Genomic DNA, 26,457 nt, shown 5'->3' with positions numbered 1-26,457 from the left:
GTCTAATGGTGAAAGGTACATGGATTGCGGACGTTAAGCACCGTTATCTTCTGTAGTGGGCGGGTCCAAGTGAATCGTGCAGAAAATATATACAGAAGAGCCGCGAGATCATCGATCAGTAATCATCGTAATCATAATCCGAATCGTAGGGATAATCATCCGTTGTCTCCTCCGAATACTCATCTTCTGAGTCCTCTCCATACAACTCCCGATCATCCCATTCAACATGCACTTCTTTCCTGATCTGGGCGACATCGTCCAAAAAAATATGGGTGCACAACTCCAAAACGACCTTCTCAAGGGGCAATTCGTTCTGTGCCCGTCGTCTGAGCATGTCAAGAAGTGGATTCAACAAAGCTTCCCGGTCCCAAGTGAAATCCACGTGAACCAGGCCAAATGTCCTCAAAGCCGCAAATGGTTTTCGGGGTAATATGGTTGTGCCGTGTCTTGGAGACGCATCTATCGTTGAAAGAGAGGTTTCGGAAAGATCGTGTGACAATGATTTTACGACCTCTGGGGCGCAAGCACCCTTTACGAAGATGGAGCTAAGGTTAGTAAGACTACCAAAGCGCTGGATCATGATATCCACTGGAAGGGTTGAAAGATCGATCGTCAGGGTTTCGAGTTGAGAAAGTGGCCCCAAACTCGCGAGCACTTTCTGTAAAAATGGTAAACCCATGACATTTTTTAAAACCAATGTGCCAGAGAACTGATTCGTCAGGGATATATTAGACTCTCCAAGCACATATTCCATGACCCCACCGACATTCCATGCGCCTATAGAAAGAACGTTGATGTGATCGGGGGAATAAGAGAGCAGGAGGGACTTGATGGCTCGAGGATGGTTGACAGTAGAAGATGTACTACCGAATAGGCCGGTCATATAGGCAAACAAAGGATCGTAGGTGCTGTCGGTATAGGAGGCGGGGAGCCTACATTCGAGGCAGATGGAAGTGGTGTTTGGGAAAGACATACGGTGGAGGAGAGTAGAGCATGATACAGCGTCTGCTGCAAGGTCTACACATCCCAGGTTTGGCAAGATTATAGGTGGACCCACTTCAAGGCATGCGTTGCGGGATGAAAGGAAGTCTAGACGCAGCACTTCAAGGCACGGGGCTCCACGCAGAGTTTCGATTATTTCTGGCCACGGAGTTAGAGGACGGGATTGACCATTTCTGTATACGATATCTAGACGGGTAAGGTTCTTCATAATTTGAGAACCCCATGGTATGTTGTTACTTGCTGTCAGCGAGAGCCGGCGCAAGCGAGGCGCATCTCCAGCAAGAAAATTGCCTGGGAGGAAGAAGAAATCACCCGAGATTGGGCATTGGAGCGTCAAAGCCTCGAGCATTGGAGCAGGGTCGACCAATCCTGTTAAGAGAACCTCGACCTGGTGCGGATTGCATGAAAGGTGCAAGCTCTGCACGCGTGAAATTTCCGTAATTGCTTCGCCCAAAACCTCTAATTGTTTCGGGAGTAGTGCTCCTGAGTCTCGGTTCCATTCGATATTGAGTGGGCTAGATTTGGACAATCGCAACATTTCACGAGCCAACTTCGGTGAGATGAAATTTGGTGTAGACCACATTAGAGGTGTGTTGAATGCAATCGTCCGCCAGAGACGGCACACATGCACGACATTGGGCAGTTGTGGTGTGGAGATGGTGCCAGTGGGAACACAGAATGTGAATATGTTTCCAAGAATTTCAGCCGGTAAGTGGCAGATAGGAACTAGAAGGTTGCGCTGATATTCAAGTTCATTCAGTTCTTCTTTCGCCTTTCGAATCCTTTCGTCGAATCCTTGCAGAGTATTAGAAAATTCTGTAAGTGAAGCAGGTGAATGCGTAAATACAGAATTTATTGATGTAACATAACTTACTCCCCATTACAGCTGTTTCCATAACTAATCGTAGGCCGCCTAGAAAAAAATTGACAATGACCAAGCAGGGTCCCACGACCCCAACAGTGGCTGACTTGACTCGCTTTGTGGTACACAGTGGGTGCAAGTGTGATATTTATGATATCATTATGTGGCTTCGTGCTGGGCGGCCGATTTATGGAAACAGCTGTAACAAGCACTGGATATGTATAAACGTCACAATCAGCCTATCTAATCTCATCAATTTTGTTAACGGAACAAATAATACTGTGAGAATTCACAAATGACTTCACCTTACACGCGTTGGGTTGACCTGGCAGATGGCGAGCTCACCGTGGACAACGTCGAGGGCATCCTGAACAATTTGACAGACGACCTCTGGGCTGCTGCTGCATGTGCCGACAGACTCGTAGACGATGTTCTACTCCAACAGAAATTGCTTCAACTTGGTTTAGCACGCACCGATTCCGCCTATACACGCCTTGAACGACTTCTTTCCTCCTCGTCCGACCAAGATTCACTGGAGGGAAAAGCCCCCTCCTTGATAGAATATTTCAAAGAAGTCGAGGGAGATGCCCTTTTGTGTCGTGTACGGGTCGTTCTTCTCGGTCGACTGGATCGCCTTAATACATACGTGGAGGTTTGCAAAGCTGCACCTGAAGAGGAGACTGAAAAGGGCTCTGAACAGAATGAGGATGAAGATGAAGAATGGGATGACGATCCTTGGGGAGAAGGCTCAACAAAAGCGGTACTCGTTTCGAAGTTACCACCTCCCTTTTCACTTTCCGAATTCCTGTCCTCAGACCTACTCCATTCAGCCTGCCTACTCGCCGTCAATCAGTGGTTCAATGGTCTAGGAGTCGTCTTCTCTAGGCATGGCTCGACATTGTGGCCTTTCAGGTTCACTATTCTAGACCTCATTCCGGGACATACTAGTCCAACCGATTATCATACACTTCTTCCATCCCGTGACCCCGAGATGGACATCGAAATACGGCCTCACTTTGAGGGACTGAGGAGAGAGAGGGACTGGTCTGAGTCCTCCGATATACAGTCTGCCTTAAACGCCGCCTCTATTCCCATATGGCATTCTGGGAACAGTACAAGCAGCCATTCATCCATAGATCTAAAAAGCGGAGGGGAACTCTCTTCGTGGTATCACCAGCGTGTGGACTTTATTGTCTCTTCTACGGGAATGATAGACTCCGCTCTCACCTTAGTCCAGCATGCCGTATCACAGGGTATCGGTGGACTTGACGAGCTCGGCGAGGAACTAAGTCTTCTCTCAAGGCTGGTATACGATTCTCCTCGCGGCAAAGATATTCCCGAGGAAGAGGATTGGACTCTAGATCGATGGCTGTCCATGGATCCACCCGCAGTCGTCCGGGCTTACTTAGCGCATTCGGCTCCCCCGACGGTGTCGAACGACATTTCACGACTCGTCATGCCATACCTTTTCGTTCTAGAGTCCCGTGCGGAACGGAGTGGTAAATCAGATCCGTCTCTTCCAACTCGACTTCTCTACGACTACATACTATCCGCACCTTTGAATATCGCGGTGTCTATTTTCGAGGCGTCGAAGCCAACACTTCCATTTTCGCAGCGTTTGATAAAGCACGATGACGACATGGTCCGACTGGCTCTTGCATGCCTCTACGGCAATGAAAGTCTTGATCAATGGCCGACAATGAGCAACATTTTTGAATGTTTACCTGTATGGGAAGTCACCAGTGGCGACGAGGACGCTGCAGATACAACGGTTGCCTCTCTCGGCACATTTGTTACGCCCACAACGGCACGGCCTTCTTGCACGCCCTCAGACCTCCTCGTCTTCTTCAAACCCCTTCCAATGTCATCATTATCCAGGGCACTCGATTTTCTTGATATTCACCTTGAATCTGGCGAGATCCTGGCTCGTTGGTGTGTTCCCGCTCCACTGCGATGGTTCTTGCAGAGCAACAACGATCCTGCTGAGCAACGAGCGTGGGCTAACAGGATGGCTAGAAGAGCAGGTAACAAGCATGATCAGCTGGATACTTTGCAGGATTGGGAATGGCTTCTGGAAGATATGCTCAAGCTTTCCGCGAAAGCGGACAACAAATTGGGCGGCGCCTTTTGCTTGCTTTCCCGAGATGAGGTCTTGCGGATCTATTTGAGTGGTCTTTTGAGCACTGGGAGTGAGTCTACTTTGTTTTATTCGATTTCATGTTGTTAATGGACGGCAAGGATTTGACATTGCACGCAATCTACTCCAGTCTCGCAAGAGCCGTCTGACTTTGGACGGGGAAGCCGTTGAAAGTATATGCTTGTCGTGCTCACGCGAATTCTACGACAACGCGAGTTCGGGGAATTATAAATTTGGTGAAATGAAATTGGCGTATGATTGGTGAGTGTGTGTGCTGTTGGTTTGTACTCGCAATTAATATAAGCATCAGTCTGGGAGTGCCTCCACCTTCTGATAGGCTCGAGAAGGAAAAAGAATTTATCGAAGCAACCTCTCGCCTCACTTCCTTCAACATCATGTCCCGACCAGGCATCCCCATTTCCCCTATAGAGATCAGACTTACAAAAGACCGGTTAACGCTCGTTTCACAGGTGCTGTCTAGCAACAGTGATGCTTATAAGCATATTGAAGTCATCCTAGACCTGGTCCGTAAACTCGGATTTAAGGATGATATAGTGGCCGAAGTGAAGGCTTTAGCGATGATCGCTGATACCGCCCTGCAAGCTGAGGACTTCAGCCGTTCATACGAAACGAGCCAGCGTATGGTCGACCTTGTCCTCAATCTCCGGGCTTCGTCGATGGGGATGGATGATCCACAGATCCGGGAAGCCAGTGACGTTTGTTGGATCGCGTGTTTCCAGCTTGGGAGGCAAACAGAATTTGAAGATATGGATAAGAAACTTTGCCTGCTCGGGAGAGCCGTTGAAATTTGTCCGGCAGACAAACTCCATGATGTCTTGACTGCCTGGCGTAGGCTTGAAAACCAAGACATTGGCGTTCGGGAAGAACGTCTTACCAAGAGACACGGCGGAGCGGTCGATTCGGGTGACAACCGAAAGCGTGCAGCAACGGCTTTATTGAACCTACCAGAATCTGCTGCATCGACATTGCAAGAACGGTTGAAGAGTTTCCACATGCCTTCTCCGCCATTACTCAATACACCCGACGCTGCAGCCCTTGCGAGCCGGACTTTCAAAAGCGTCGCTGCTAGTTTCCCCTTCTCCCGCGGTCGCTCTCGATTCTCCCAAGAGAGCGGTAGCGACCGTTCACGGAGTGGAAGTAGGCGGCCGGGTAATGGGCAAGATGTTTCTGCCCAAGCATCCAGGGTGTTTTCACAAGGCATCGGATGGTTGATTGGAGCCGAAGAGGGTTTATAAGTCGCGGATGACTGGATGACCGTCGGTCGAATGTAATCCATTGGCTGATAGCTAGTACCTATACTTACAGTATGAAGGGCTGATGAAGAGCGGCGGGAAAGAAAAATGATGCATAATACAGGATTCGAATGAGTGAAGAAGCGGAGAACTTCCACTTAATTGAAGAAAAGGTTGGCCAACGAAGGAAATGATTACAGTGTGCGATATCAAATCATTAAAATGATAAACTTGTACACTGAAGATAGGTTGGAAAAGTCACAGGATACTCCAAAAAGATAGACAAAACAAATGAGTTGGACAAGGGATATAGGACAAGGTGTTGCCACGAGCGAGAATAAATGAGTGATAAAGACGACGGTCACAAATGGGAAAGAGAGTGTGGTATACAAACGATAGGAACCCAACTGTGTTATGTAGTGCTCCCGAACCGAGATTGACCGGTCCCAGTGCGGGCTCGCGGCCTGTTAACTATACTGACATTCTCTTCGGAACGCTTCCCTCTTCCGCACTTGTCACAATAGGGACCATCCCGCACAAAGGTGGATTTCTGCCGCTCGCTTTCCAGATCGACCTTGAGATCCCGTACTTGGCCTTCCAGTTCCCATACCTGTTGTTGGAAGGCAAGTCTAGTCCGTGAGATCTGCTCTTGTATACGACGAACGACTGTGCTGTCGTCTTCTCCCTCGCTGCAGGAAGATGGTAAATTTTCACTGCTTGACACCGTGCAGTTGTCTGGTCTACCGTAAAGTCCCGGTGTGATAGGTGATATGGCGGCACTTGCACTTGTGACTGAGCTTGGTGTCTCCGGTTCAGGAGAACGAGGAAGAATATGATCACCAAACTGAGCGCTAAACGCCGAAGATAGTGGGCGTAATTTCAGAGCAGGAAATTGCGATAGGTGAGCAGGGGCACTCAGCGGCACTTCACTAAACGCCTCCCCTCGTACTGAGTTTGTCACTTTGTTGTGGCCTTGCAGAAAGAGGGGTGGGGGTGGAATGCGTTTCGGAGTTGAGTTCGATTTTGCACTCAAGTAGTTCCCTTCAGACGAGTAGGAAACACTCTCGGGTAGAGTGGGAGATATCTGGGGAACTGGAATGCGACGTGAATTGAGTTTGTTGTTATTTGGTCCTATTGCCTGGTTGGCATTGAACGCAGCAAATCCGTCCGACAATGAGGGAACGGGGGGAGGAGGAGATTTATCGTCTTTGGCACCATTGAATAATCTCAAAAACCCACTCCTTTTATTTTTCAACATCCTTCCACCCGGTTGACCGTTAGTAGTCGATCCCGAGAGTGTGTGCTCCGAGTCCTGGCGTTCAGTTTTTGTTGTAGTGGACGTCACAATATTGTTCAGAGCCTGCTTCGCACGTACACCGGCACTGACAGACCGTGCACGACCCCTTGAAATATGGCCCGATGGACTTTGACCATTTGTCGTGTCTTCGGGAAAAGGGAACACGTTGGATGAGTTACTAGAGAGAACGGAAGCATTGGAGGCGGGAAGGTGTTGGGAACTGCACGTTATACTACGAGACCGCTGCGCTCTAGCCTCTTCCAGGGAGATGAGATTGAAAGCGGGAGAGGAGGCTCGGTCATTCCAACCAGGAAAATGTGGGGGTGGGAGTGAATTGTCTGTTCCTGATGAGTCGGCAGATTTCCACGGACTGCCGCGAATGAGGACCGGAGCAGATATCTCTTTCCCTTGGTTCTTGAAGCTTTGCAAACGGGGGCTTGAAGGGGCCCGATCAATTGATACGGGAGGATGTGGGTAAGATTTCGAATCTGCCCCGGTGGTCGCTGTGTCTATTGGTTTGGTAGGGGAAGAGCCACGTTGATCATGAGGGTGAAAAGTGGTTGATTCGTTCGAAGAGGAACATGCAAGGTCGGGGTTAGCATATGGGTGGGTTTCTTCTACGGAATAGGAGAAGGGAGGTTTGGAGTCCAATTCAAAACTCCCGCTGGTTTCTGTGGAGAAATCGTTGACGTGCGGAATCGAAGAAGACGTAGTCTCGGAGAAGAACGGCAAAGATGAACGTGGACTGGCCGGAGAAATCTGAGAAGGTGAAGGAGTGTGTGTTTGGGGATGACTAATGGACGTAAAGACCGGCGTTTGAGACCCGCCATGGAAAGAGATCCCTTGGGAGGTAGTATAGAGCCTATGAGAGATGCAAGATGGCTATGAGAGAGACAAGAAAGAAGTATTGGAGCAAACGTACCTGTTATAAGCGTCGCGAGAATGAGAGGATTGAGAGGAGGAAGAGTCCAGAGAGACCTTGACTTGTTTGCGAGACGTGGTTGACTCTTCGCTCGATCTACCAGATTTGACCCCGCCAAATGGGAGATGGCGTACGATTCCTGTCTTGAATCTATTAGTCGACGAGGTCAAATATGCTTGACTCTCTGTTGTATTTTCCTCCTCTTCTTCCTCCTTTAGGGCAGCGCCGACTTCCCAAGGCGCTTTCGTATGGTAACGCATCTTGGGGCCAAGATAGCTCATACGCGAGTCTTCGACATCGGGGTCGTCCTCGGGGTCGGATTCTTGATCAAGCGAGGTATTAGCAGGTTCATAGACGCCCGAATGGAAGGAGGAACGTCGGTCGTCGTCCATGTCCAACATGCTGACAGCGAGATCGTTGAGAGTACCAAAGCCAGAGCTGGGTAAGGGGGAATGAAGATGAACGGTCTGTGGGGAAAAGACGGAATGGCTGTATAGGGACGGTGTGTCTGCCGAATCGACGTCCATGGTTAAGACTCGCTCGTGGAGGCGACGCCTGAACTCCATCTCACCATTGCAAAAGAGACAGGAGCGTCTTTCCTGAGCCACGTGCGAATTCGGAGAAGACCCACGCGTGACACTCTGACAAGTCACTCCTCCCTTGATGATCTCCCTCGCTCCCTCGGCAAATGGTAGGGCCTCTGGCACACCTTGGAAGGACCGCAAATCGGCCACGGTGCAAGTATTCTGATATATTCGCTCATGTCTCATATTTACCCGATACTCAGCCGTTCTCACCTCTCCAATGGATTGAAAACGAAGAGTTTCGCCGCCAGGATGGAGAAAACTACAAAGGCTCTTGCTGTCAGAAAGCTCCAGCGGGAATTGAAGGACGAAAAACAGGCGGAGAAAGACAGGTTCTAGAGACAATTCGTCATACATGCAGTAAGTAAGACCGCTGACAACCAGTTCTGGCAGGCGGAGGGCAGTTACTTTGGAGCGCCGCAAGGCCGCAGAGGAGAAACGGAGGCTAGAGGAAGACAAGGCAAAGGTGCGTTCTTATGGCCCCTTTTGATTCCCTCCTGACATTTTTGCAAGATGGGCGCACGAAAAGCTGCCAGACTACGTCGAAGACAAGGAAGGACTAAGAAGATTAACCATTGATAATTACCCTCTTCTGTATCGTAAAGAAGTAAAAGTCTCACAACGCCCATGTGGTATCTACTTCGTCCTCCTTCACAAATGGCTTATCCAGTCCAACAATCACACTCTCGCAAAGCGGACAGCTGCCCGCCAAAACCTCATCCAATTCGGCCTTCAGCTTTTCAACTTTCTGTCGATTGTCCGACTCGACTCCGCTTCGTTTGTTACCTCCTATCCCTGGTATCCAAGTCGGTGTAGAAATCACAGCTGCCAAAGCGTCAGGGATGATTAGATCTCGTAAGCGATCTCCGGCAGAAAGAATGTTTCGACCGAGAAGATTGGCAGCTCTGGTCCCATTTTGTAAAGGGTTGGCCAAAGAGGTAAAATTTGAAGAGAGCAGGGTGCGTTGCGACTGCGGTTGCCGACCCTGTGAGACTGCTACCGACGGCGCCGTGATATTTGCAACAGAAAGTGAACTGGGATTCCCTTTCACCAACTCAGTTTGCAGTGCTAAGATGCGGCGTAATGAATGGGCTGGCAGATATTCTTTTGCCTGTGGGATCAAACTGTCAGAAGGAAAGGGGATGGTCGATTATGACAAGAAACACACCAATCCAATGAGGCAGTCTGCATGGAAGTTGTGCCGACATGGGAAGACATAGAATTGCCGGGTCAATAAAAGATGCGAACAGGATGAACAAGTTTCGCCTGCATCAATTGTAACAAAGCGATTTCGTAGAGCTGCTATATCCTGCTGGATTGACTCTGCGGTCCGAGTAGCTTCGTCCATTTCGCTCTTTAGATTGTCGATATGAGACGAATAGCCTTCCAGTGCATGCGCGATCTCTTCTTTGAAATCATCAATGACCACGAAATCGGGGAAGAACGGTAATATATCCTCAATCTTCAAGAGATCTGTGTCCTCCAAGAAATGCATAGCACTGCAACGAATCAGATCTGGTAGAAGAACAACGGTCACCCAGAATGTTGACCTACGTCTTGATATCTCTTTTATCCTGCACAACATAGCGTGCAATCTTGAGCCAAAGTTTCTTCCTGAGTGGTTGATCGTCTTCTGGTTTGTCGGCGTTGATCTTAGCGAGTTCGAGATCGCCTTTCTCAAGGGCGAGATCAACGCTGTTCTCATAGAGACCCATCTTGGAATAGATGTGAACACAGGGTTGGGTTCGCCCTGACTGTTTGCACAACCGCAACGCGTAGTCCAGATCGTAATATGGTTTATTCGTCAATGGATCAATAGGTGCTGTTGATAAAAACTTGAGGAGAGGACCGTCATCCACAACTGTCGAACTGGACAAGGAGGAGGAAGGTGAGACGTGGAAGGTTATCAAAAGGTTATGTATGGTGGTGGAAGTATTGTGTTGCTCGAAGACGACGTCGTTCAAGTACCTGATGGCTTGATTAGGGGACAAGGGATCGCGGGGCCCACGTTGAAGCTGTAATAACGCTGGTATGAGACGTAACGGGTCCAAAGCTTTCTGCTTAAGCCACGAGTCGACCATTTCCTTGGGTGATTGTCGTAGTAGGACTGCTGCAAAGCGATAATACAGCTCAATATCTGACTGTTTGAGTTCCCCATCAGATCGGGCTTCGAACAACTAATTCAAAAGGACTTACTTGTCGGTTCAACACGCCGATCGCGTTGGACCATTCTTCTTCAAGAATCCAGTGGTCAATGACTCGTTCAAAGTCACCAATGACTGTTGCATAGTGAAGATACATATCCGTCCTGCCATGCCCTTGTATGAGCTCATAAGTTGTCTTGGGATCAAGATTTTTCTAGCACAATAGTGAGATGGATTACGCTGCCGGTGAACATCTCTTGCACGAACTTGGTACGTCTCGAAAAAGTGCCGAAGATCGTCTTCCAACATAGTCCTGTTTGCTAAAACATTCTCAATGTCTTGTGAGACGGACTCTGACGCAACAACATCATCTAATCTGTTGCATTCGGTAAGATAGAATTCCACCAGCCAGGTAGCCAGCATCATTCGCTGGGTTAAATCCTTCGGGAACAGAATAAAGAATCATCCTCATCAGATAAATGCGACGTCGACGTACAGTTTTGCGGGTCCTCTCCAGGCGCGAAATCAGATAGGATCTTAACGCATCCCGTTCACCAACATCCATAAACTTGAGCACGACCTCTTCAAATGACACCGAACATTGAGAATACGCCTGAGCGGCTTGGAAATATCGACGATCAGAGAAAAGGTTATTGGCTTGTGCTGACAAGATACTATTCCGTTGACTAGCTGTCTACTAGAAGTGAGTTGACGTGGAGATGGAAAAGCGACTGGATTCACCTTAGAATATTGCAAGGCAACTTCGAACTGTTTCTTCGCCAGATAAACCTTCCAAACGTCACGGTCTTCGTTTCCAACCAATAACTCGAAGATAGACTGATCTGTATACGCCCAGTATGTCTTGCGCACCGGATCGGCTGTGATCCCCCGCACCTCCTCGTCTCGCTTCTGCGTACAAACTCGGTATGAGCGGGAGGTACCAGAAACTTTCGGATGGCTTACCAAGGGGAGAGGCTCCTCGTAAACAGTTTTATCATCAAGACTGCAAACGCCAACCAATCTATCCTTGTATAGCAAAACGTAATGGAATTCCGTGAGAGCTATCGATATCGGAAATTCAGAAGACGGTGCCGGATAGAGCAAGACATCCGCAGAATCGATGAGATCATCTGAATTTGACTCAAAGTTCAAATTTCCGTGATATATTCCAGGACCTTGAACATGATAGATCAGTTGTGAATTGGATACGCCCAATGTTGGAACCTAGTTATTATACCTGTCATCCAAGCAAGGGATCTGGGTAAAGAGGATGCTTGGTCGGCGTTCGGTGTGTAATAGTGCAATTCTGAGTACTGGTTCGTTCCCGGTAATTCCAAGATTTCTGAAGTGCGGTATTAAGCAACACGAGCAGTCTATATTTGGGTTCAGACGCACTTGGATCCTTCGAGTTGGCGAACAAGCCAGTAAAAACACGTCCGGCATCGTCCGATTTACGGTCTGGGATTCCACCAAACTGGTACATTCTCGACGGAGTGGTGACTACCACCAGAATTTTCGTAGCTTCGGACGAAGGGAACAGATCATATTTGAGACCGGTGATAGGCTGCTTTTCTGGAAGGTGGAGAACCGGTTGAAGGTACCTCTCTTGCGACTTGAAGAAGTCCTCTTCGGCATTCAGAACCGCTTCGTATATGATGCCATTCCGTGCACCGATCAGGATTTCTCGGGTAGAGGTGGGTTGGGAGGTAGAGAGTAACGCTGTCTTGTTCCATGCCACGCTTTCTATAACCATCTTGAAAGTCTTCAACTGTCTGGGTTTCTTCCACGTTCGATAGAGATACCAATTCTCTCCTTGCAAAGAGGTGATGATAATGTGCCGACCAGAAGGATCCATGAAAATTTTGTACAGTGTCATCTCGAGATTGGGTTTTCGGGGTACTTGGATCTGAATGACCTGCGTCGCATGAGACAGCTCGATTATAATAAGCATGTTTGAGGCTAAACCCATAACTAGCATGTCGGAACACACGACCAGGGACACAAGGGGAGCGTTTATTGTACATTGCACCTGTCCCAAGTCGAAGATGGGGGCATCGGCAATGGCTGATTCTGAAGATTCTGGCTGAACAAGCGTAAGACAAAAACCGGGGGAAAACAACGAGGACTCACAGGGACATCTTCCACGTTCTCAGGTTGAGGTTCGAACCCTTGGTATTGTAGCTTGGGAAGGGATGTAGGGTGCGCTAGCGCGCCAGAGGGTGACGAGGCAGCGTGCTCAACATCTACAGGGCCTTTCAACGGAAAGGGAGAGAAGAGATAGAGAACTCGACTTACATTCGTCGAACATAGCACTCACGCTGCGTGCAGTCTCGCGAGCCCTTCGGACTGGCGCGGACTTTGAAATATGCGAGCCGGCGTGACGTTGCCGTGGCCTGCCGTGGCGAAGACGGTGATATTTTCAATGAATTAATTGTCTCACGGGTCATCAAGCATCGCTTTGTCTCAAATTGGACAAGTGACGTAGTTAGTTTCGAAGGCCGCGCACGTTTACCGGTAATTATAATTAGCTGGGATTAATGAAAAGCTCAGAAGCACAGCTCCATCACACCCTCGTCCTGTCTTTTTACTATCTATCATCATGTCCCGTCCAACACCTCGCCTATTTCTCGTTCGACATGGTGTGTAATTCACTCTACACATATCACTCAACCGATATATTAAACCCATGCAGGCGAAACGGAATGGTCTTTGAACGGGTAAGCAGTGTCCTACGATTTATCGTTGGTGTGAGCTGATCCATCTATGCAGGAGACATGTAGGTTTCCGATTCGCCTCGATTCATGTAGTGCTGAACTTATTTGTAGACTGGCCGTTCCGATATACCCTTGACTAAAAGAGGCGAAGAAGAGATTAAAGACGTGGCTCAACACCTGGTCGGGGAAGGAAGTGCGCAATACCTCACCCTCTGATTTCATGACCCAACTTTCTCCCATTTTTAGAGGTAATTGACCGAAAAAACTTATGCACGGTCTTCGTCTCGCCGCGCCGACGTGCCCATAAAACTTTCCATCTCTTGTTTGAGCATGTTGGAACTCCCAACCATATCTTGACTGAAGAATGTCGCGAATGGGATTATGGTGTGTTTTCGTTGACTACTTTACTCGATTTTCTTTGTACTCATATCTCCAAGGTGAATATGAAGGTCTCCGTTCCTCGGAAATCAAGGAGAAGAATCCAACCTGGAGTATCTGGGAGGATGGGTGTGTAATCGATTGTCGTTCGCTTTTTTTGAACGGGGAGCTGATCTTTAAAAAATTCGGCTAAGCTGCCCGGGTGGCGAATCTGTTGAAGAGATGCAAGCCCGGGCTGATACCATCATCGCCAAAGTACGGGAGTATCATCGTCAGTACTACGAAGAAGGTCTCAATACTCGGGATGTCATGATTGTCGCCCATGGTCATTTCAGTCGCGTTCTTATTTCGCGATGGATCGAGTTTCCGCTCCGCCTTGGTGAGTTAAGTTGTCTCTGCAGGTCGAATAGTCCTGATCGACTCGCTCGAACAAGGTACTCATTTCAACGTTGAGCCGTGTGGAGTATGTTAAACCAATGCTGTGATCGACTTTATCGACGCTGACCTGACTCTTGTAGGTTGCGGTTCTGAGCTACAACCACCACAGCTTGAAGGAGCCAGCTTTGAATGCTCTCAACTTGTATGCTTCGGTGATTTAGATAGGAAGAACCTAGATGGGCACCGGTAAAACTATGTAAATATTGTCTATGTATCGGATATTCATGACCATTTCACGCGTCGCGTAGATCGGCGTGTTGCCAGATCGGGTAGAAATGTTCTCACAGTTTGGTGACACGACTCGGATTTCTCCAGCAAGTTGGGTGTTGGACCGCGTAACCCTCTGTCGGGTTAAAATCACCCTCGCTATCTCGACTATGGCCGGACCCGACGTGCAGAGCACAAATTCCCCTGCAGAGAGGGTAAAGGACCTCGAATATATTGTCAATTCTCAGAGCGACAATGACGAGGGTGTGTTTATGTTTTTTTGTCTTTTTACTTCCCTGCTTCCCATAGGTTGACTGCGATTTATTATTCCGTCTGGCTCCAGTGGATGACTCACAGGACCTACCTGAAGAGACAAAGGACGAGTTCGACGCCGTTGCACGTCCTGACATCCCTGCCGAAACGCCAGTTCCAGTTCCTACCACGACGAATGCGACAGATGAAGGGAAAGATCCAAGTGAGAAAGAGACTGTTGCTACGGAGAAGAAACCATCCGTATCAATAAAAACTGTTTCGGGCAGAACTAACGGTGGACCAACGACGCCCACGGTCAAGAAGGTTAGTCAAAGAAAATGTGTTGATGGGATCCCTTTACTCAAAATTTATTTCTCCCAAGGTTCTCAACTCCGGAACGTTTGGCATTGGTGCCAGCAAGCCGGCGACAATCTCCAAACCGTCTTCGGCTACTACCAAACCTTCTCAGACTTCCAAAGCACCACCTACAGCTACCTCCACTTTGAAGAAATCCTTCAGCGCTTCCTCAACTGCACCGAAAGCGACTACGACTACGAAGCCAGCTACCGCTACTTCAAACGCTAGCACTGCTGCCAGCCGTCGGACATCCCTTGCTCCAACATCTAAGCCTGCAACCAGTGCTCCGCGATCGACGCTATCTTCCTCTGTCAGTGCAAAGCCCACGACAGGAGTAACACCTGCGTCGGCAACCCGTTCTTCCGCTGTATCCCCCAGCAATGAAAGCGACGTTAAAGCCTCTTCCACTTCCCGACCGCGCGCCTCAATCTCTGAGGCAGCAAGGAAGACACCACAGTCGGCTTCCCGCCCGAGTATATCGTCTTCTTCTGCTTCCAAACCCTCGGTCTCAGCCTCGAAAGCTCTACCCAGATCTACTTCTACATCCTCGAAGCCTACGAGAGCAACACCATCAATCTCTTCCATCAAGGAAGTTACTGGTGACAATAAAATTGTTGAGGACCTACAGGCGAAGGTTAGTTTTTTCTACCTAAAGTCATTCATGTTGATCAACGCATAGTTCACAGCTCAAGGAAACAATGGAAGTACTCCAGTCGAAGTCACAGGCTGTTTCTGAAGCCGAAAGTCAGTTAAAGGAAGTAAAGGCCTCGTTAGAACAGGTTTTAGCAGACGTCGAGTCGAAGTCAGCGCGTATCAGAGAGTTGGAGGAGGCGGAAGCATCCCTAGAAAGTCAACTGAAAGATACTCAAGACTCGCTGTCAAAATCACAACCCAGCGTTGACGGAAGCGAGTCGAGTTTGAACGCGTTGCAACAAGCGGTACGTTACTGAAACCTTTGCTACATGGTCGTAATCTGATTATATTTCAAGCTCGAGGAATCTAAGAACACCATCAGTTCCCAGCAAGAAATGATCGAGAACCTTCAAAGTCAGATGAAGGCACTAGAGGAACAAGTCGAGGCTGCGAAGGGCAACCTAGAGGAGATAAGGATTTTGCACTCTTCATCAGCCTCCGAGGTGGCGACAGCCGCAGCTGTTGAACACGAAGCTTTGTTAAAGGCGCAAACCGACTTTGCCGCTATACAGGAGCAAATCACCTCCTTGAAATCTGTGCACGAGAAAGCCCTCCAGGAAGAGATCGATAAAGCGAAAGCACTTGAAGATAAGGCTAACCGTGCCGACTCGCTCGAGACTCAGGTGGCGGAGCTGCGTGCCGAGAAGGAGGAGAATGCGAATAGAGTGTCCGAGCTGGAGGTCGAGATTCTGGAACTGAAGGAAGGACAGGAAACTGCAGATGATGAAAGAGGAAAGACTGCTCAGCAACTCAAGTCGCTCGAAGAACAGCTGGCAGCCGCTAATGCTGCCATTCAACAAGCTGTAGATGACGCGAAGGTCAAAGAGACAGACTACGCTGCGCAAGCTGAAGCCCTGAAGGCTAGTCATGCTGAACAATTACGGGCTGAAAGTGGTGTTCAGGGTCAATTGTCGGCGGAGCTTGAGGCTACGAAGTCAGCGTTGGCGAAAGCCGCAGAAGAGCACGAGCAGACTAAGGCAAACGCCGTCGCTGCCTCTGAGGAACATAAACGCACCATGGAAGATGCAACACAGTCATCTCTCAGCAAGCAGAGCGAACTTTCGGATGAAATACAACGGATTACCGAAGAGCTAGAGGTCAGTTCTTTCACCACATAGTATTTCTAACATATGTATTAAATCAAAGCTCAGGGGCAAGAAGCCAAATACAACGCGAAAGTAGATGCTGTCAAAGCTGAACACCAACAATGGCTTCAAGAAGCTTTCGAACGCGCAAAGGTTGTGCTCGTAATCTCAAACAGCCTTTCTGTTTCTGATCACTTCTCTTCAGACTGAAGCTGGGGAAGCCCACAAACAAGATCTTGCTGCTGTTCGCTCGAAATTCGACGCAACAGCTGAACAGCTTAAGGCAAATCATGACACTACCTTGGAGGGACTCCGAAATGAACATTCTGAGCTTCTTGAGACACAAGCAAAAGGCTTTGAGAAAAAGATCAATATGCTGACATTGGACCTGAAAGCCACCCAGGATGACCTTGTTAAAGCTAAAGCTGCCCTGGATTCCTTGCGAGCCGAACTCGAAGCGATGACAGCTCAACGGGATGAAGCTCGTAGTGCTCTCGAAGCTGGAAATTCTGCCTCGTCGCAAAGCGAGTCCGAACAGGTCACGAAGTTGACCCAGGAGCTTTCGCATACGAAGGATGATCTGGATGCGGTTACAGAAATGCTTACCCTCACCAAGGCCTCCTTGACTGACATCTCCAATGCCCATCAGCGTGAGCTAGAGGATAATGCGCAGGCACGCGCTGAGGAAGTCACCAAACTTCGTGCAGCTCACGACGAAGAGATTTCATCCTTGGCCAGTCAAAAGCTAGAATTGTCTATGACTGTCGCCGATTTGGAGGGAGAGGTAGCAACTTTGAAAGCTAAACTCGAAGCAGAGCCTGCTGCTCCGAAGAGCAACGGTACTGTTGCACCTCACTCACCAGGTGTCACGAAGGAGGAGCTGCAACAGATGCATGAGGCTCATAACTTGAAGATGCATGACCTACAGGCGGAGCACGAGAAGGCGATGAAGCTCGTGCAAGAGGAGCTCAGTGCTGCTTTAGACAAAGCTCAGGAGACGGAAAAGCAGGTCGCCACCAAGGCACTCGAGATCCAGTATCTAGAGCAGGAGCAGGAGGAAAGCCAAGAACAGATTACACGGTATGTCGAATTCAAGGGTTTCGTCTATTACCTGGAGAATACTCTACTGACGAGTTGTGTTTCCAAGATTGAAGGAAGACATCGAAATGTTGACGACGGCAAAGGAAGCAGTTCCCGCATGAAACCGCAGCTACCAATACTCGCCCATGCATTCATCTTAGATTAGTCGCTAGTAATGTTCTTAGCTTTCAGGTTTACTTTGTATACCTCTTGGATATAAATCCCTGAATTCATACCCTTATGTTGTACTGGAGCGGCCGTAGTGCGGTGGCTAGCGGAGTCTTCGGAGGCGGCCTCGGACAAATCCGCGCACGCACCCAAAGAATTTTTCGTTGTCGTTCGCTTTGTTTCCTCCCCCACTCCCCCCACTTCCATTCACTAAGCTTGTTTCCGATGGCCATTCAAAAAGAACCTGGTCAAAAGGGTGTCAACTGGTCCAACATTGCCGTTGGTGAGCGCGTCGTCCTCCGTCCTGGATAGATATTTGACGTCGTTGTGCAGGTGCTATCATGAATATGGTGACGCTGCATGTCCTTCAAGCATATACGTTTCATTAATCTTTTCTTCTGTTACCCTTGAAATGAATACAGTTTGTGAGTTCTAAGATTGACCAATCGAGTACAACCACTCACGCGCGTCCATTTCATTATTAGGAGGCATGTAGACTATGTTTCCAACCATAGTGGTTACGCTGTTGACATTGGGTTAGGTCACCACTCTAGGGCAACCGTTGGAGGTCCTCAAGACTCAAATGGCCGCTAATCGGACTCAAACAATGTTGCAAGCTTGCAAGTCGGTGTGGGCGCGAGGAGGGTTCGTCGGCTTCTATCAGGGCTTGATTCCTTGGGTGCGTGTCACTCCTTTTTTCAAAAAGCCCTTTGCTCACTATCCATGGTACTTAGGCGTGGATTGAAGCTTCCACAAAAGGCGGTGTTCTTATGTTTGCTGCTTCAGAGGTGGAAACTGCTGGTCTCGCTATGGGCTTCAACCCCGCCGTTTCTGGATTAGCTGGCGGAATGTTTGGCGGTGTTGCTCAAGCTTATGCCACGATGGGTAAGTGACCGCGACAGCAGAACGCGCCCCATGGCTTCAACTACTGCAACGACGCGTCTCGTCAGTGTTCCGTATTCATTGCCCCAGCTTACTATCGTTCTTTCAGGAATCACAACGTGTATGAAGACCGCTGAGATTACTCGTCAGAAAACCGCTGCCTCTGGAGTCCGGCCCCCGTCAACATGGGCTCTGTTCATGGAAATCTATCGCAAAGAAGGCATTGCTGGTGTGAATAAGGGTGTTAATGCAGTGGCTGTTCGTCAATGCACTAACTGGGGCTCTCGGTGAGTGAAACCAGGTCAATCAAAGGCTATGTAGCCTTACGGATGCATGTTTCATAGAATGGGTTTTGCCCGACTGGCAGAATCTACTATCCGTAAGATTCGTGGTAAACGTGAAGGCGAGACCCTTTCTGCGGTGGATAAAATTTTTGCGTCTTCGATTGGTGGGGCTTTAGCCACATGGAATCAGCCTATTGAAGTGGTCCGAGTTGAGGTACGCGTATCTATTCTTCTCGTCTCAGGGATGAAACATTCTTCTTATCTTTGTCCTGATTACAGATGCAGTCCATGGTCAAAGAAGCCGCCGCTAACACCAATCGTCCCGCAAAATTGACCGTGTTTAATACACTTGCCTTCATCTACAAGGAGAACGGAATCAGAGGACTCTACCGTGGTGTCACCCCTCGCATTGGACTCGGCATCTGGCAGACTGTTTGCATGGTTTCATTGGCCGACTACGTCAAAGCTTGGTATGTTTCCCTTCGCGGACACTATGAATGTTTCTGACGGCTCTTTTCTGCAGGGTCAAAAAACAATGACCTACTTTAATTATCGTAGATTAATGCTTTTCTGTTATTTACCGCCCCTATACCTTTCACTTAGAATCTGGAGTTACGCATGAGCCTCTTTTATGGGCCAATTCAGGTCTATCTAGACAATATCTAGATATTCACGGTCCTGTGACTCGTGACCGTTACGAACTCGCGGTATGTAAGGAACGGCTTTTCGGCTTTATTATTACCGGCATAGCCGACGACAAATGTTCCAACGGAACATTGGACTCTGTCTCTCAACTGCAACATGAGTCAAGTAACAAAAGGCACTCATCCTCTGCTCGTGAAGTACCTAGAACAACTCGCCGCTCATCCTCTTCGTACCAAAGCCTTTACGACAGGTGTGTGCAAAATGTTGTTTACAGTTCTCTACTGACTTTCACCGTCCCCACCTATCCCCACCTAGCATTTATCTCTTTTCTCCAGGAAGTGGTTGCAAGCCACATTGCCGGAGCACCAGTGAAAAAACCTTCAAGAAATGCTCCGATCCTCCAACATCTTTTGGCTAGGGCACGAATAGACACTAGAGCAGTCAAACTAGCGATATACGGATTCCTAGTCTCCGCACCTCTCAGTCACGTCCTTGTCGGGTCGCTGCAGAAGTTCTTTGCCGGGAAAGTGGGAGTGCAAGCTAAGATGGCCCAGATTTTTGTTCATAATCTACTAATCTCACCAATTCAAGCGTTAGGTAAGTCGCGTGCACAAGTGGAAGTGGAAACAGCGAAGCTAATATGACTTTGGGAAGCATATCTGACTTCAATGGCCATAATCAATGGTGCACGAACCAAAGAGGGGATCGCCAGGACAATCAAAACTGGGTTTTGGCCTGTCGTGCGGGTGCGACTTCCTCCCAAATGCGTCTTTGTATATAAGAGCTCGACTGACACGTGTTGTCTAGACTACTTGGATTGTATCGCCGTTGTCTATGGTCATCGCTCAAAAGTATATCCCCTTGCCCGTGAGTGATCATTTTCTGTGTTCCCGATCTCAACTGAGAGCGAGATGTTTGTAGTTGTGGGTACTCTATTTCAATCTCATTCAGTTCCTTGTTGGGGTGAGTATTGAATATTGAATATCTGGCCATTACACTCACTCGTATCCTCACCTCGCATCTTCTAGACATACTTCAACGTGCGCGTCAAGAAATTCAAGAGGAAGGATATTCGGGACTGACGCGGGATGCTGAGCTCGACCTTGAAGAAAGGGCGATGTTACTTGCTATATTTCCTATGCAGACGATCTACAATACGATATCTCATAATGCACAAGAGTGGGACCCCAAAAACCCTTATGCATTACAGTAAATATCAATCTTTTACAATGTTTATTGCTTACTGTGGCAGCGTATTGTTCAAGAGCGATTTTCCCTGCGCTGGTAGCCTTTACTGATGGCGTCCTCATTACAGTGGATGTTCAGGCTTTCTTCTTCTGGATTCTCACCACCATAAGTAAACTCTGCCACGGATGGAGAGGATCGAGAAGAAAACTGCCCGAAAAGGCACTGATCAGCGACCTCTTTCTCGGCTTCCTGATCGACTTGAAATGGGCAAGACATGGGTATCTCTCACACAGGGAAACTTGCGTCGGTGGGTCCGCAAAACCGCATATGAACCTAGATGAGCCCTGAAGCTGAAGCTTGAAGGCCTGAAAGTTGTATGTTATGCAACTTTGTTCGTCTCCCGTAAGTGGGACCCCCGCAATTCTTCATGCATCACGGCGGATACCATATGCAATCTACTTAATACTATCATTATGAAATATGGTGACTGTAGCTGCTGTGAAACGACTGTGTAACCTTTCCACCATACATATGCAATTATAGTATGTAGTCTACCTTGCCTCATTCTGAGCATACAACAATACGAGGCAGAGTCTGAGTCTCTTCTGCTGAAGGTTCCTGTACATACCGATGGCGTACGTGGGCACCTTCATCCTCTAATACCTCTGTTTCTAAACGCCATCCTCCCAGAACGTAGGACCCGGGTCTACTTATCCACAGTTTGACCTCCACAGATGTGTCTTGATATGGCTTGATTATACCTCTATAGGTCGTGCGGCCAGTGTAAGGTGCAGGTGAATCGTTGTTCCTAGTAATCGACACATGTGAGGCAATACGTAGATAGTTCAAGGACGGGACTCACAGTGCTGCTGCTGAATACAAAACAGGGTCACTACTTAATTTCAGGGCGAAGCGTGAAGTTAAAGTCGCAGAATAGTTCCGGATGAGTACTGTCGCCGTGGTACTACAGGGACTATAAATCAAATACCTTAAATGCCTCAATCTGCAAAGCAGAGGAAGAAATTATACATACCCCTTTGAAAAGTCATGCTTCACGATGTGAGGTGCTATAACGTGCACCACTAACGGGTTCATCTCCGTATTCCATTCGCTATCTCGGATAGCTTGGAATACCTCTAATCGCTCCTGGCGTGTTTCAGAATACATGCTAGTTGTCTTGGTATTCTCCGCTTCTTCCAGGATGTCTCCAAGCGCTGCATGACCAACGCCAATATTGAGGCCCGAAACATGGAGATAACCAGACCGGCCTTCGGAAGGTATTGCCCATGAAAGAAGAACATCTAAAGCAGCTGGGTTGTACAACGGGAAGATATACCGATGCGTGCGGGAGGTGATGTGGGGATGGGAACAACGAATGGACTGTGCCACGGCATGACGGCGCCTGCTGAAGATAAATCGGCGTATTGCGTGAGTGGTCGGATGGGATGGCTGTTGTGGAGTGAGTACTAGACGAGATATTTGTAATCTCAGCCTTTACCTTTAGAACATGATTGCAACACAGGGCGACGGGAGGTGGGTCAGAGTGATTGACCTCTCGACCTTGAAGTACTTGCCTGAATTTGCCTTTTACAAATTCAGTTGCGTCATTGAATCCTTGAGATTCTTGCCAATGTTTAACACCGAAATGAAAACGACAAGACTGTAGCGGAAGTAACGGTCCGCTGGAGGCGAAAAGTCTGAATCGAGCCGGCTGAGATTGGGAGCAACTTACGGGTCGCCTCGCTTTATTGCGTGACACGTCCAATGAGGACTCAACGTGGTAACCTGCGTAAACTGTACTGTCCTCGAGGATATATTATCGAGATGAAGCTCCATGAAATACAGGTCCTCAAGATGCGGGGAGGGCCGAGCATGTATCATGCATTTAAACAAAGGTTTGACATCGAAACTTTTTGTGACGCGAACTTGATGATAGGACTCAGAAGTATCCTATGAAAAGTATGAGTAAGGGCAATCTTGAGTCGCAACGTTCATACCTCCCGATAGACAATGAGGAAAGACAAATCCCGTTCTCCCAGGCCGACGGCATGTAGTGTCACACGGACCTCAAAGTCGTCGCCCGGTCCTAAATAATCAATGGATAGTAGGTAAGGGTCTCTGGCAGCAAGCACATTGCCGCAGTGGATTGTCTCCTGGCTCTTAAGGCTTTCTGTGCATTAATCATTCAGTCAAGGAAACTTGGGGTATTAACCAAAAATATATTCACCAGCAGCATCTTCGTTAGTATCCAAACAGAACTCATCATCAGGATCAGAGACTATCCACGCTTCACTTATAGGTCGCTTTCCCGCATTAGAAAGCCAAAGCCGAAGACTTGAGTTCTCGCCCTGATTCAGGACTAATCGGTGACTTTCAAGGAAATTGGCCAGTAATTTGTGGTCTGCTTCGGCGACGTCCACCTTGAGGAGAACATCAGGTGCATAAGTAGGCGTCTGGCGTTGAGCCGGAGTGCTGTGTAGACGTCGTCCTCGAAAGGATAGAGACTCGGTATTAGGCAAAAGGGAAAGAAAGTCGTAATGAGCATGAGTGATAATCAAAGAAGTGGCCTTCGTCGATTTTACGGCAATCGGTATTGTTCTCATTTCTCTTGGGTGGAGAGTGACATTACTTAGAACTTCCGTTTCAATGAAGGACGTTGAGGACGAGGGTGTGGTTGAACCAGCCTCTTGAATATCTAAGGTCAAGTTGGCGAGATTGACTTCAACATGAAGTGGATTTCGGACGACCAAGTCGATCCAGAACGTCTCTGCATTCATCGTTGTTGTAATCAGCATATCATCATCCTCCGACCAACAGACGTGGAAGAAATAACGAACCATTGACCGAAGCCTTGCAGTCCTTCAAAAGTCCTTGAGTGATCCCTCGAGATTTGCGGAACTCATTCCAGATCAATTCGCGTTCCGACCACTTGATTTCATTCTGTTGATCGCCCCGCGAGTAGCGCACCCTTATTTCCTGAGGCACGCAGAAAGTGAAAGATAATTTCAAGGTGGAACAAAGGTCTGCATCATGGGATGTCGACTTCAGGTGCTGGCGGCTAATATCAGAGAGCTTCTGAAGATGACCAGGTACAGAAGTATATAACACACCTCGAGAGCGATCCTAAACTCGTCGATGTAAAGGTCGTCATTGTCGGGTAACGAAGCGTCTTCATTATCGGATGAGATATTGTGTAGTCGGGGCGAGCAGGAGCTTTGCAAAAGGTTCAAGAATAATCGAACAGAGTTGCTCACGTCTCCAGTTGTATATAGGAGGCGGGCTATAGATAAGTGAAACGACAATATCAGTTGTTATCCAGGAAGTGGTTGCACTAATCATACCCAGTGGGTATTCAATGCTGGCAGTTATGGCATCAAAACTAAAGGTTTTTGAGGGATCCACTCCTTCTGAGTCCCAAAAGGAGGGAGAAAGCTCCTTTTTGGGGGGATGATTCCACAGATCATGAGCTTTTCGGAGAAAAAACATTGTTAATGGTTTCTGCATATCAAAGCGTTACTATGATCAACGTATGGATATCGATTTTAGCTCACAATCCCACATTTTTCTAATCTCCTCGCAGCAGACATGTACCAGAGGGCTGCGCGTCGGCCAGCTCTCTTCTTAACACTTAGGAATGCTGCATGGGCCAACAATATTGCTGCTGGTGCCTCGTCGGACTAGATGGAATATTAAATGCGACGAAGGTATGATAAGGCACCGGCTTACATGTCTAGCCACCCAAACCAACCACCTCTCGCCCTCCAATATATTCCCTGAGAATTCTGACGGATCAATCCCCATCTCCCATCGGACTGCGTATTGAATGGCTCGAAGTTGTGCATGCGGTGGGGGATCGACTGATGATCCGTATAAGGCACTGATAGCATTTGAGACGTGAAGCTGAACGGCAGGGGAAGGAGATAGTATCAAAGGCAAAATTTCCTAACCCGTGTCTTGGTTAGAACCAGCACACCATATAAAACGTGAAAACTCACCGACCCGCCCTTGCTTTCCTTCTGCAGAGAGTCCCAGACTGACGCGGCCAATTTGAGATCACCTAATATAGTAGCAAACTCGGCCAACCGTCGTTGTTGTGGGGGTGGTGTACCTTGTACATTTGCTGGGTTTGGTAGAATTCCATTGGAAGTGTTTGACCTGACAGGGATAGACGATACTGACGACGCGCTTTGATGCTGACCGGGTGCGGGTGAAGGCGCAGGAGAACCAAAGAGACGACGGGTAGAAGAAAACAATCGTGACGGCAGACGCCTTGTTGATGAAAACTTGGAGAGTAATCAGAACATCGTAGGTTGAAGAATAGTCAAGGGCCTCACACTTTCATTCCACTCAACCACGCATCTCTCCATCCATGGAATCAGACTCATAACCAGAAATTCTCTCGTGAATCTAGCAGTCTGTTGAATATCTTTCTCATTCATTTGTAAGGTGTTTACGAGTAAGTTGACTGGCTTTGAGTTGGCAGTGGGAAGCTGAGGTGCATGGGGCGTATAGGGCGTAGGGGGTGGCCGAAAATCGGGCGAGTCTGCATTCTGAGGCGGGAGTCGGGGCATGGTAGCAGGTACTGGTACAGGAGCAGGTGGTGGATTTGGCAGATCGAGTGGTAACATGTAAGTATGCAATCCGTATTGTTTCTTGACGGCGTTGTATAACGCTCCAGCTCTAGGGATGGGTGAGAGTTGTATAGCGTATTAAGAAATGTAACCTACTCTTCATCGGACAGTGCCGAGTCTTTAGGGTGAACTATGAGCGTAAATTTTAAATGGGATGGGTCGACCCATGATGGTAAATCGGTAGGACGAGAATGGAGTGTGGTTACTGCTTGGAGTGGATTCGGAGCATTCGTTGATACAGCTAATATTACTGTAATCCAGACCGAGGGTTCAGGTCGATTCAAATGAATCGTAAGAGGAGTAATTACGCACTGGCAGCTGGATGATTCCAGGTCTCGTTCCGAACCGGCGTGGTGTCGCCTTCTGTACATCGCTTCAACTCCTCCCACCAAGGCATTCTGGTTGCCTTTTCACCCAACCTTTCCAGATCCTCAACCCAACGGCCACATCGCTGGCTTATACGGTTGGCGATCCAATCCAAAGTACGATTAGCACGCTGCTCCTCGTCTTCTTTACACGTAGCTTCCACTTGCTCGAGATCGGAAAAACGGAGACCAAAAGAGGCATGCGTCACAGAAGTGAGAGTAGTAGTTCTAGTGGTCACTGAAGACGGTAATACATGAGTGAGTGGGAAGACGAAATGTGTGAAGACCTGAATAGCTGACCCTGTGGAAATGGAGAGAACGATTGGAGAACATCTGGTATTGAAGGTAGAGAAGAAGTTGATAGAAGCTCATTTAGATCTGGGGAGGATAAAACGCAAATATGAGGAGTAAGGGAGGTCGGGAGAGTCGGCGCCATGATGACACTAGCTAAGGTTCGTCGCCTATGTTCAGAACCATCATCAACCACGGTCCTCGCGGGGTTCGTCGACATTTCAGTATGGCTTCAGACTTGCCTCCACCCGTTTCTGGGTGGCCAACACCGTGGCTTACACCTCAAGAAGTAGAACAATACCTCTTTCCGCTACATTGCGGTTCTCAATGGCGCGTCGACTTTGTCCCAAAAACAAACTGTTTCCCAACTCTACAGAAAATATTTCAATTCGAAAAGGGTCCCAGTGCCCTCGAATTTATGAAAGACGTTCTTGAGATTGCAGAAGACGAAAACGTGAATAGTACTCTGACTCTTCACTATCTATAATCTCACTATTGACAATTAAAAACGGATAGCACCATCCCTTGACTCTGCAATACGACGAGGGCCCACGACCTCATGTTCTCCTTGGTGTCAGAACGCACTCTGCAAATTTGC

At 48.3% G+C, this 26,457-nt stretch overlaps 10 protein-coding genes across 10 annotated transcripts; 6 read left to right on the top strand and 4 right to left on the bottom strand.

The window, feature by feature from the left end:
* Window positions 1-8: 8 nt before the first annotated feature.
* Window positions 9-2,791, bottom strand: E1B28_000943 (uncharacterized protein). Its single transcript, XM_043146833.1, has 3 exons — window positions 2,170-2,791; window positions 1,877-2,107; window positions 9-1,818 (listed from the first exon to the last, which is right to left on the bottom strand). Exons 2-3 carry the CDS (start codon window positions 1,896-1,898, stop codon window positions 116-118), a joined length of 1,725 nt encoding a protein of 574 aa, XP_043015538.1. The 5' UTR covers window positions 1,899-2,107; window positions 2,170-2,791; the 3' UTR covers window positions 9-115.
* Window positions 2,160-5,257, top strand: E1B28_000942 (uncharacterized protein; the record flags this gene model as incomplete). Its single annotated transcript, XM_043146832.1, has 3 exons — window positions 2,160-4,053; window positions 4,103-4,262; window positions 4,312-5,257. 3 exons carry the CDS (start codon window positions 2,160-2,162, stop codon window positions 5,255-5,257), a joined length of 3,000 nt encoding a protein of 999 aa, XP_043015537.1.
* Window positions 5,258-5,666: 409 nt separating this feature from the next.
* On the bottom strand, window positions 5,667-8,000 carry E1B28_000941 (uncharacterized protein; the record flags this gene model as incomplete). The annotated part of the gene is made up of 2 exons (XM_043146831.1): window positions 5,667-7,413; window positions 7,474-8,000. The coding sequence occupies 2 exons, from the start codon at window positions 7,998-8,000 to the stop codon at window positions 5,667-5,669; spliced, it is 2,274 nt and encodes a 757-aa protein (XP_043015536.1).
* A 161-nt stretch (window positions 8,001-8,161) lies between these two features.
* Window positions 8,162-8,636, top strand: E1B28_000940 (uncharacterized protein; the record flags this gene model as incomplete). Its single annotated transcript, XM_043146830.1, has 4 exons — window positions 8,162-8,214; window positions 8,261-8,389; window positions 8,451-8,523; window positions 8,571-8,636. The coding sequence occupies 4 exons, from the start codon at window positions 8,162-8,164 to the stop codon at window positions 8,634-8,636; spliced, it is 321 nt and encodes a 106-aa protein (XP_043015535.1).
* Window positions 8,637-8,673: 37 nt separating this feature from the next.
* On the bottom strand, window positions 8,674-12,534 carry E1B28_000939 (uncharacterized protein; the record flags this gene model as incomplete). The annotated part of the gene is made up of 12 exons (XM_043146829.1): window positions 12,497-12,534; window positions 12,332-12,444; window positions 11,597-12,284; window positions 11,439-11,543; window positions 11,165-11,376; window positions 10,943-11,110; window positions 10,698-10,895; window positions 10,469-10,642; window positions 10,254-10,415; window positions 9,612-10,198; window positions 9,226-9,556; window positions 8,674-9,168 (listed from the first exon to the last, which is right to left on the bottom strand). The coding sequence occupies exons 1-12, from the start codon at window positions 12,507-12,509 to the stop codon at window positions 8,674-8,676; spliced, it is 3,246 nt and encodes a 1,081-aa protein (XP_043015534.1). The 5' UTR covers window positions 12,510-12,534.
* A 180-nt stretch (window positions 12,535-12,714) lies between these two features.
* Window positions 12,715-14,001, top strand: E1B28_000938 (uncharacterized protein). The gene is made up of 9 exons (XM_043146828.1): window positions 12,715-12,840; window positions 12,894-12,918; window positions 12,971-12,977; window positions 13,027-13,108; window positions 13,162-13,299; window positions 13,353-13,422; window positions 13,488-13,672; window positions 13,728-13,756; window positions 13,812-14,001. Exons 1-9 carry the CDS (start codon window positions 12,801-12,803, stop codon window positions 13,890-13,892), a joined length of 657 nt encoding a protein of 218 aa, XP_043015533.1. The 5' UTR covers window positions 12,715-12,800; the 3' UTR covers window positions 13,893-14,001.
* A 5-nt stretch (window positions 14,002-14,006) lies between these two features.
* E1B28_000937 (uncharacterized protein) lies at window positions 14,007-17,527 on the top strand (the record flags this gene model as incomplete). The annotated part of the gene is made up of 8 exons (XM_043146827.1): window positions 14,007-14,202; window positions 14,282-14,514; window positions 14,573-15,181; window positions 15,234-15,485; window positions 15,537-16,337; window positions 16,392-16,478; window positions 16,531-17,405; window positions 17,473-17,527. 8 exons carry the CDS (start codon window positions 14,007-14,009, stop codon window positions 17,525-17,527), a joined length of 3,108 nt encoding a protein of 1,035 aa, XP_043015532.1.
* Window positions 17,528-17,732: 205 nt separating this feature from the next.
* On the top strand, window positions 17,733-19,377 carry E1B28_000936 (uncharacterized protein). Its single transcript, XM_043146826.1, has 7 exons — window positions 17,733-17,856; window positions 17,907-18,252; window positions 18,308-18,458; window positions 18,565-18,742; window positions 18,800-18,953; window positions 19,019-19,209; window positions 19,263-19,377. Exons 2-7 carry the CDS (start codon window positions 18,157-18,159, stop codon window positions 19,276-19,278), a joined length of 786 nt encoding a protein of 261 aa, XP_043015531.1. The 5' UTR covers window positions 17,733-17,856; window positions 17,907-18,156; the 3' UTR covers window positions 19,279-19,377.
* Window positions 19,378-19,514: 137 nt separating this feature from the next.
* E1B28_000935 (uncharacterized protein) lies at window positions 19,515-20,671 on the top strand. Its single transcript, XM_043146825.1, has 6 exons — window positions 19,515-19,634; window positions 19,700-19,981; window positions 20,039-20,130; window positions 20,192-20,251; window positions 20,306-20,347; window positions 20,413-20,671. The coding sequence occupies exons 1-6, from the start codon at window positions 19,541-19,543 to the stop codon at window positions 20,464-20,466; spliced, it is 624 nt and encodes a 207-aa protein (XP_043015530.1). The 5' UTR covers window positions 19,515-19,540; the 3' UTR covers window positions 20,467-20,671.
* A 298-nt stretch (window positions 20,672-20,969) lies between these two features.
* On the bottom strand, window positions 20,970-26,079 carry E1B28_000934 (uncharacterized protein; the record flags this gene model as incomplete). Its single annotated transcript, XM_043146824.1, has 17 exons — window positions 20,970-21,380; window positions 21,435-21,545; window positions 21,606-22,021; window positions 22,071-22,254; window positions 22,305-22,522; window positions 22,570-22,742; window positions 22,800-23,339; window positions 23,410-23,623; window positions 23,683-23,852; window positions 23,914-24,070; window positions 24,124-24,249; window positions 24,299-24,514; window positions 24,568-24,855; window positions 24,907-25,252; window positions 25,300-25,453; window positions 25,516-25,806; window positions 25,869-26,079. The coding sequence occupies 17 exons, from the start codon at window positions 26,077-26,079 to the stop codon at window positions 21,134-21,136; spliced, it is 4,062 nt and encodes a 1,353-aa protein (XP_043015529.1). The 3' UTR covers window positions 20,970-21,133.
* Between the last annotated feature and the right edge of the window lie 378 nt (window positions 26,080-26,457).

Source organism: Marasmius oreades, chromosome 1 (assembly GCF_018924745.1).
Source record: "Marasmius oreades isolate 03SP1 chromosome 1, whole genome shotgun sequence".
In the NCBI taxonomy this organism is placed as follows: domain Eukaryota; kingdom Fungi; phylum Basidiomycota; class Agaricomycetes; order Agaricales; family Marasmiaceae; genus Marasmius; species Marasmius oreades.
Note: the sequence above shows the minus strand (reverse complement) of the source record. Positions and strands in the feature narration are given on the sequence as shown.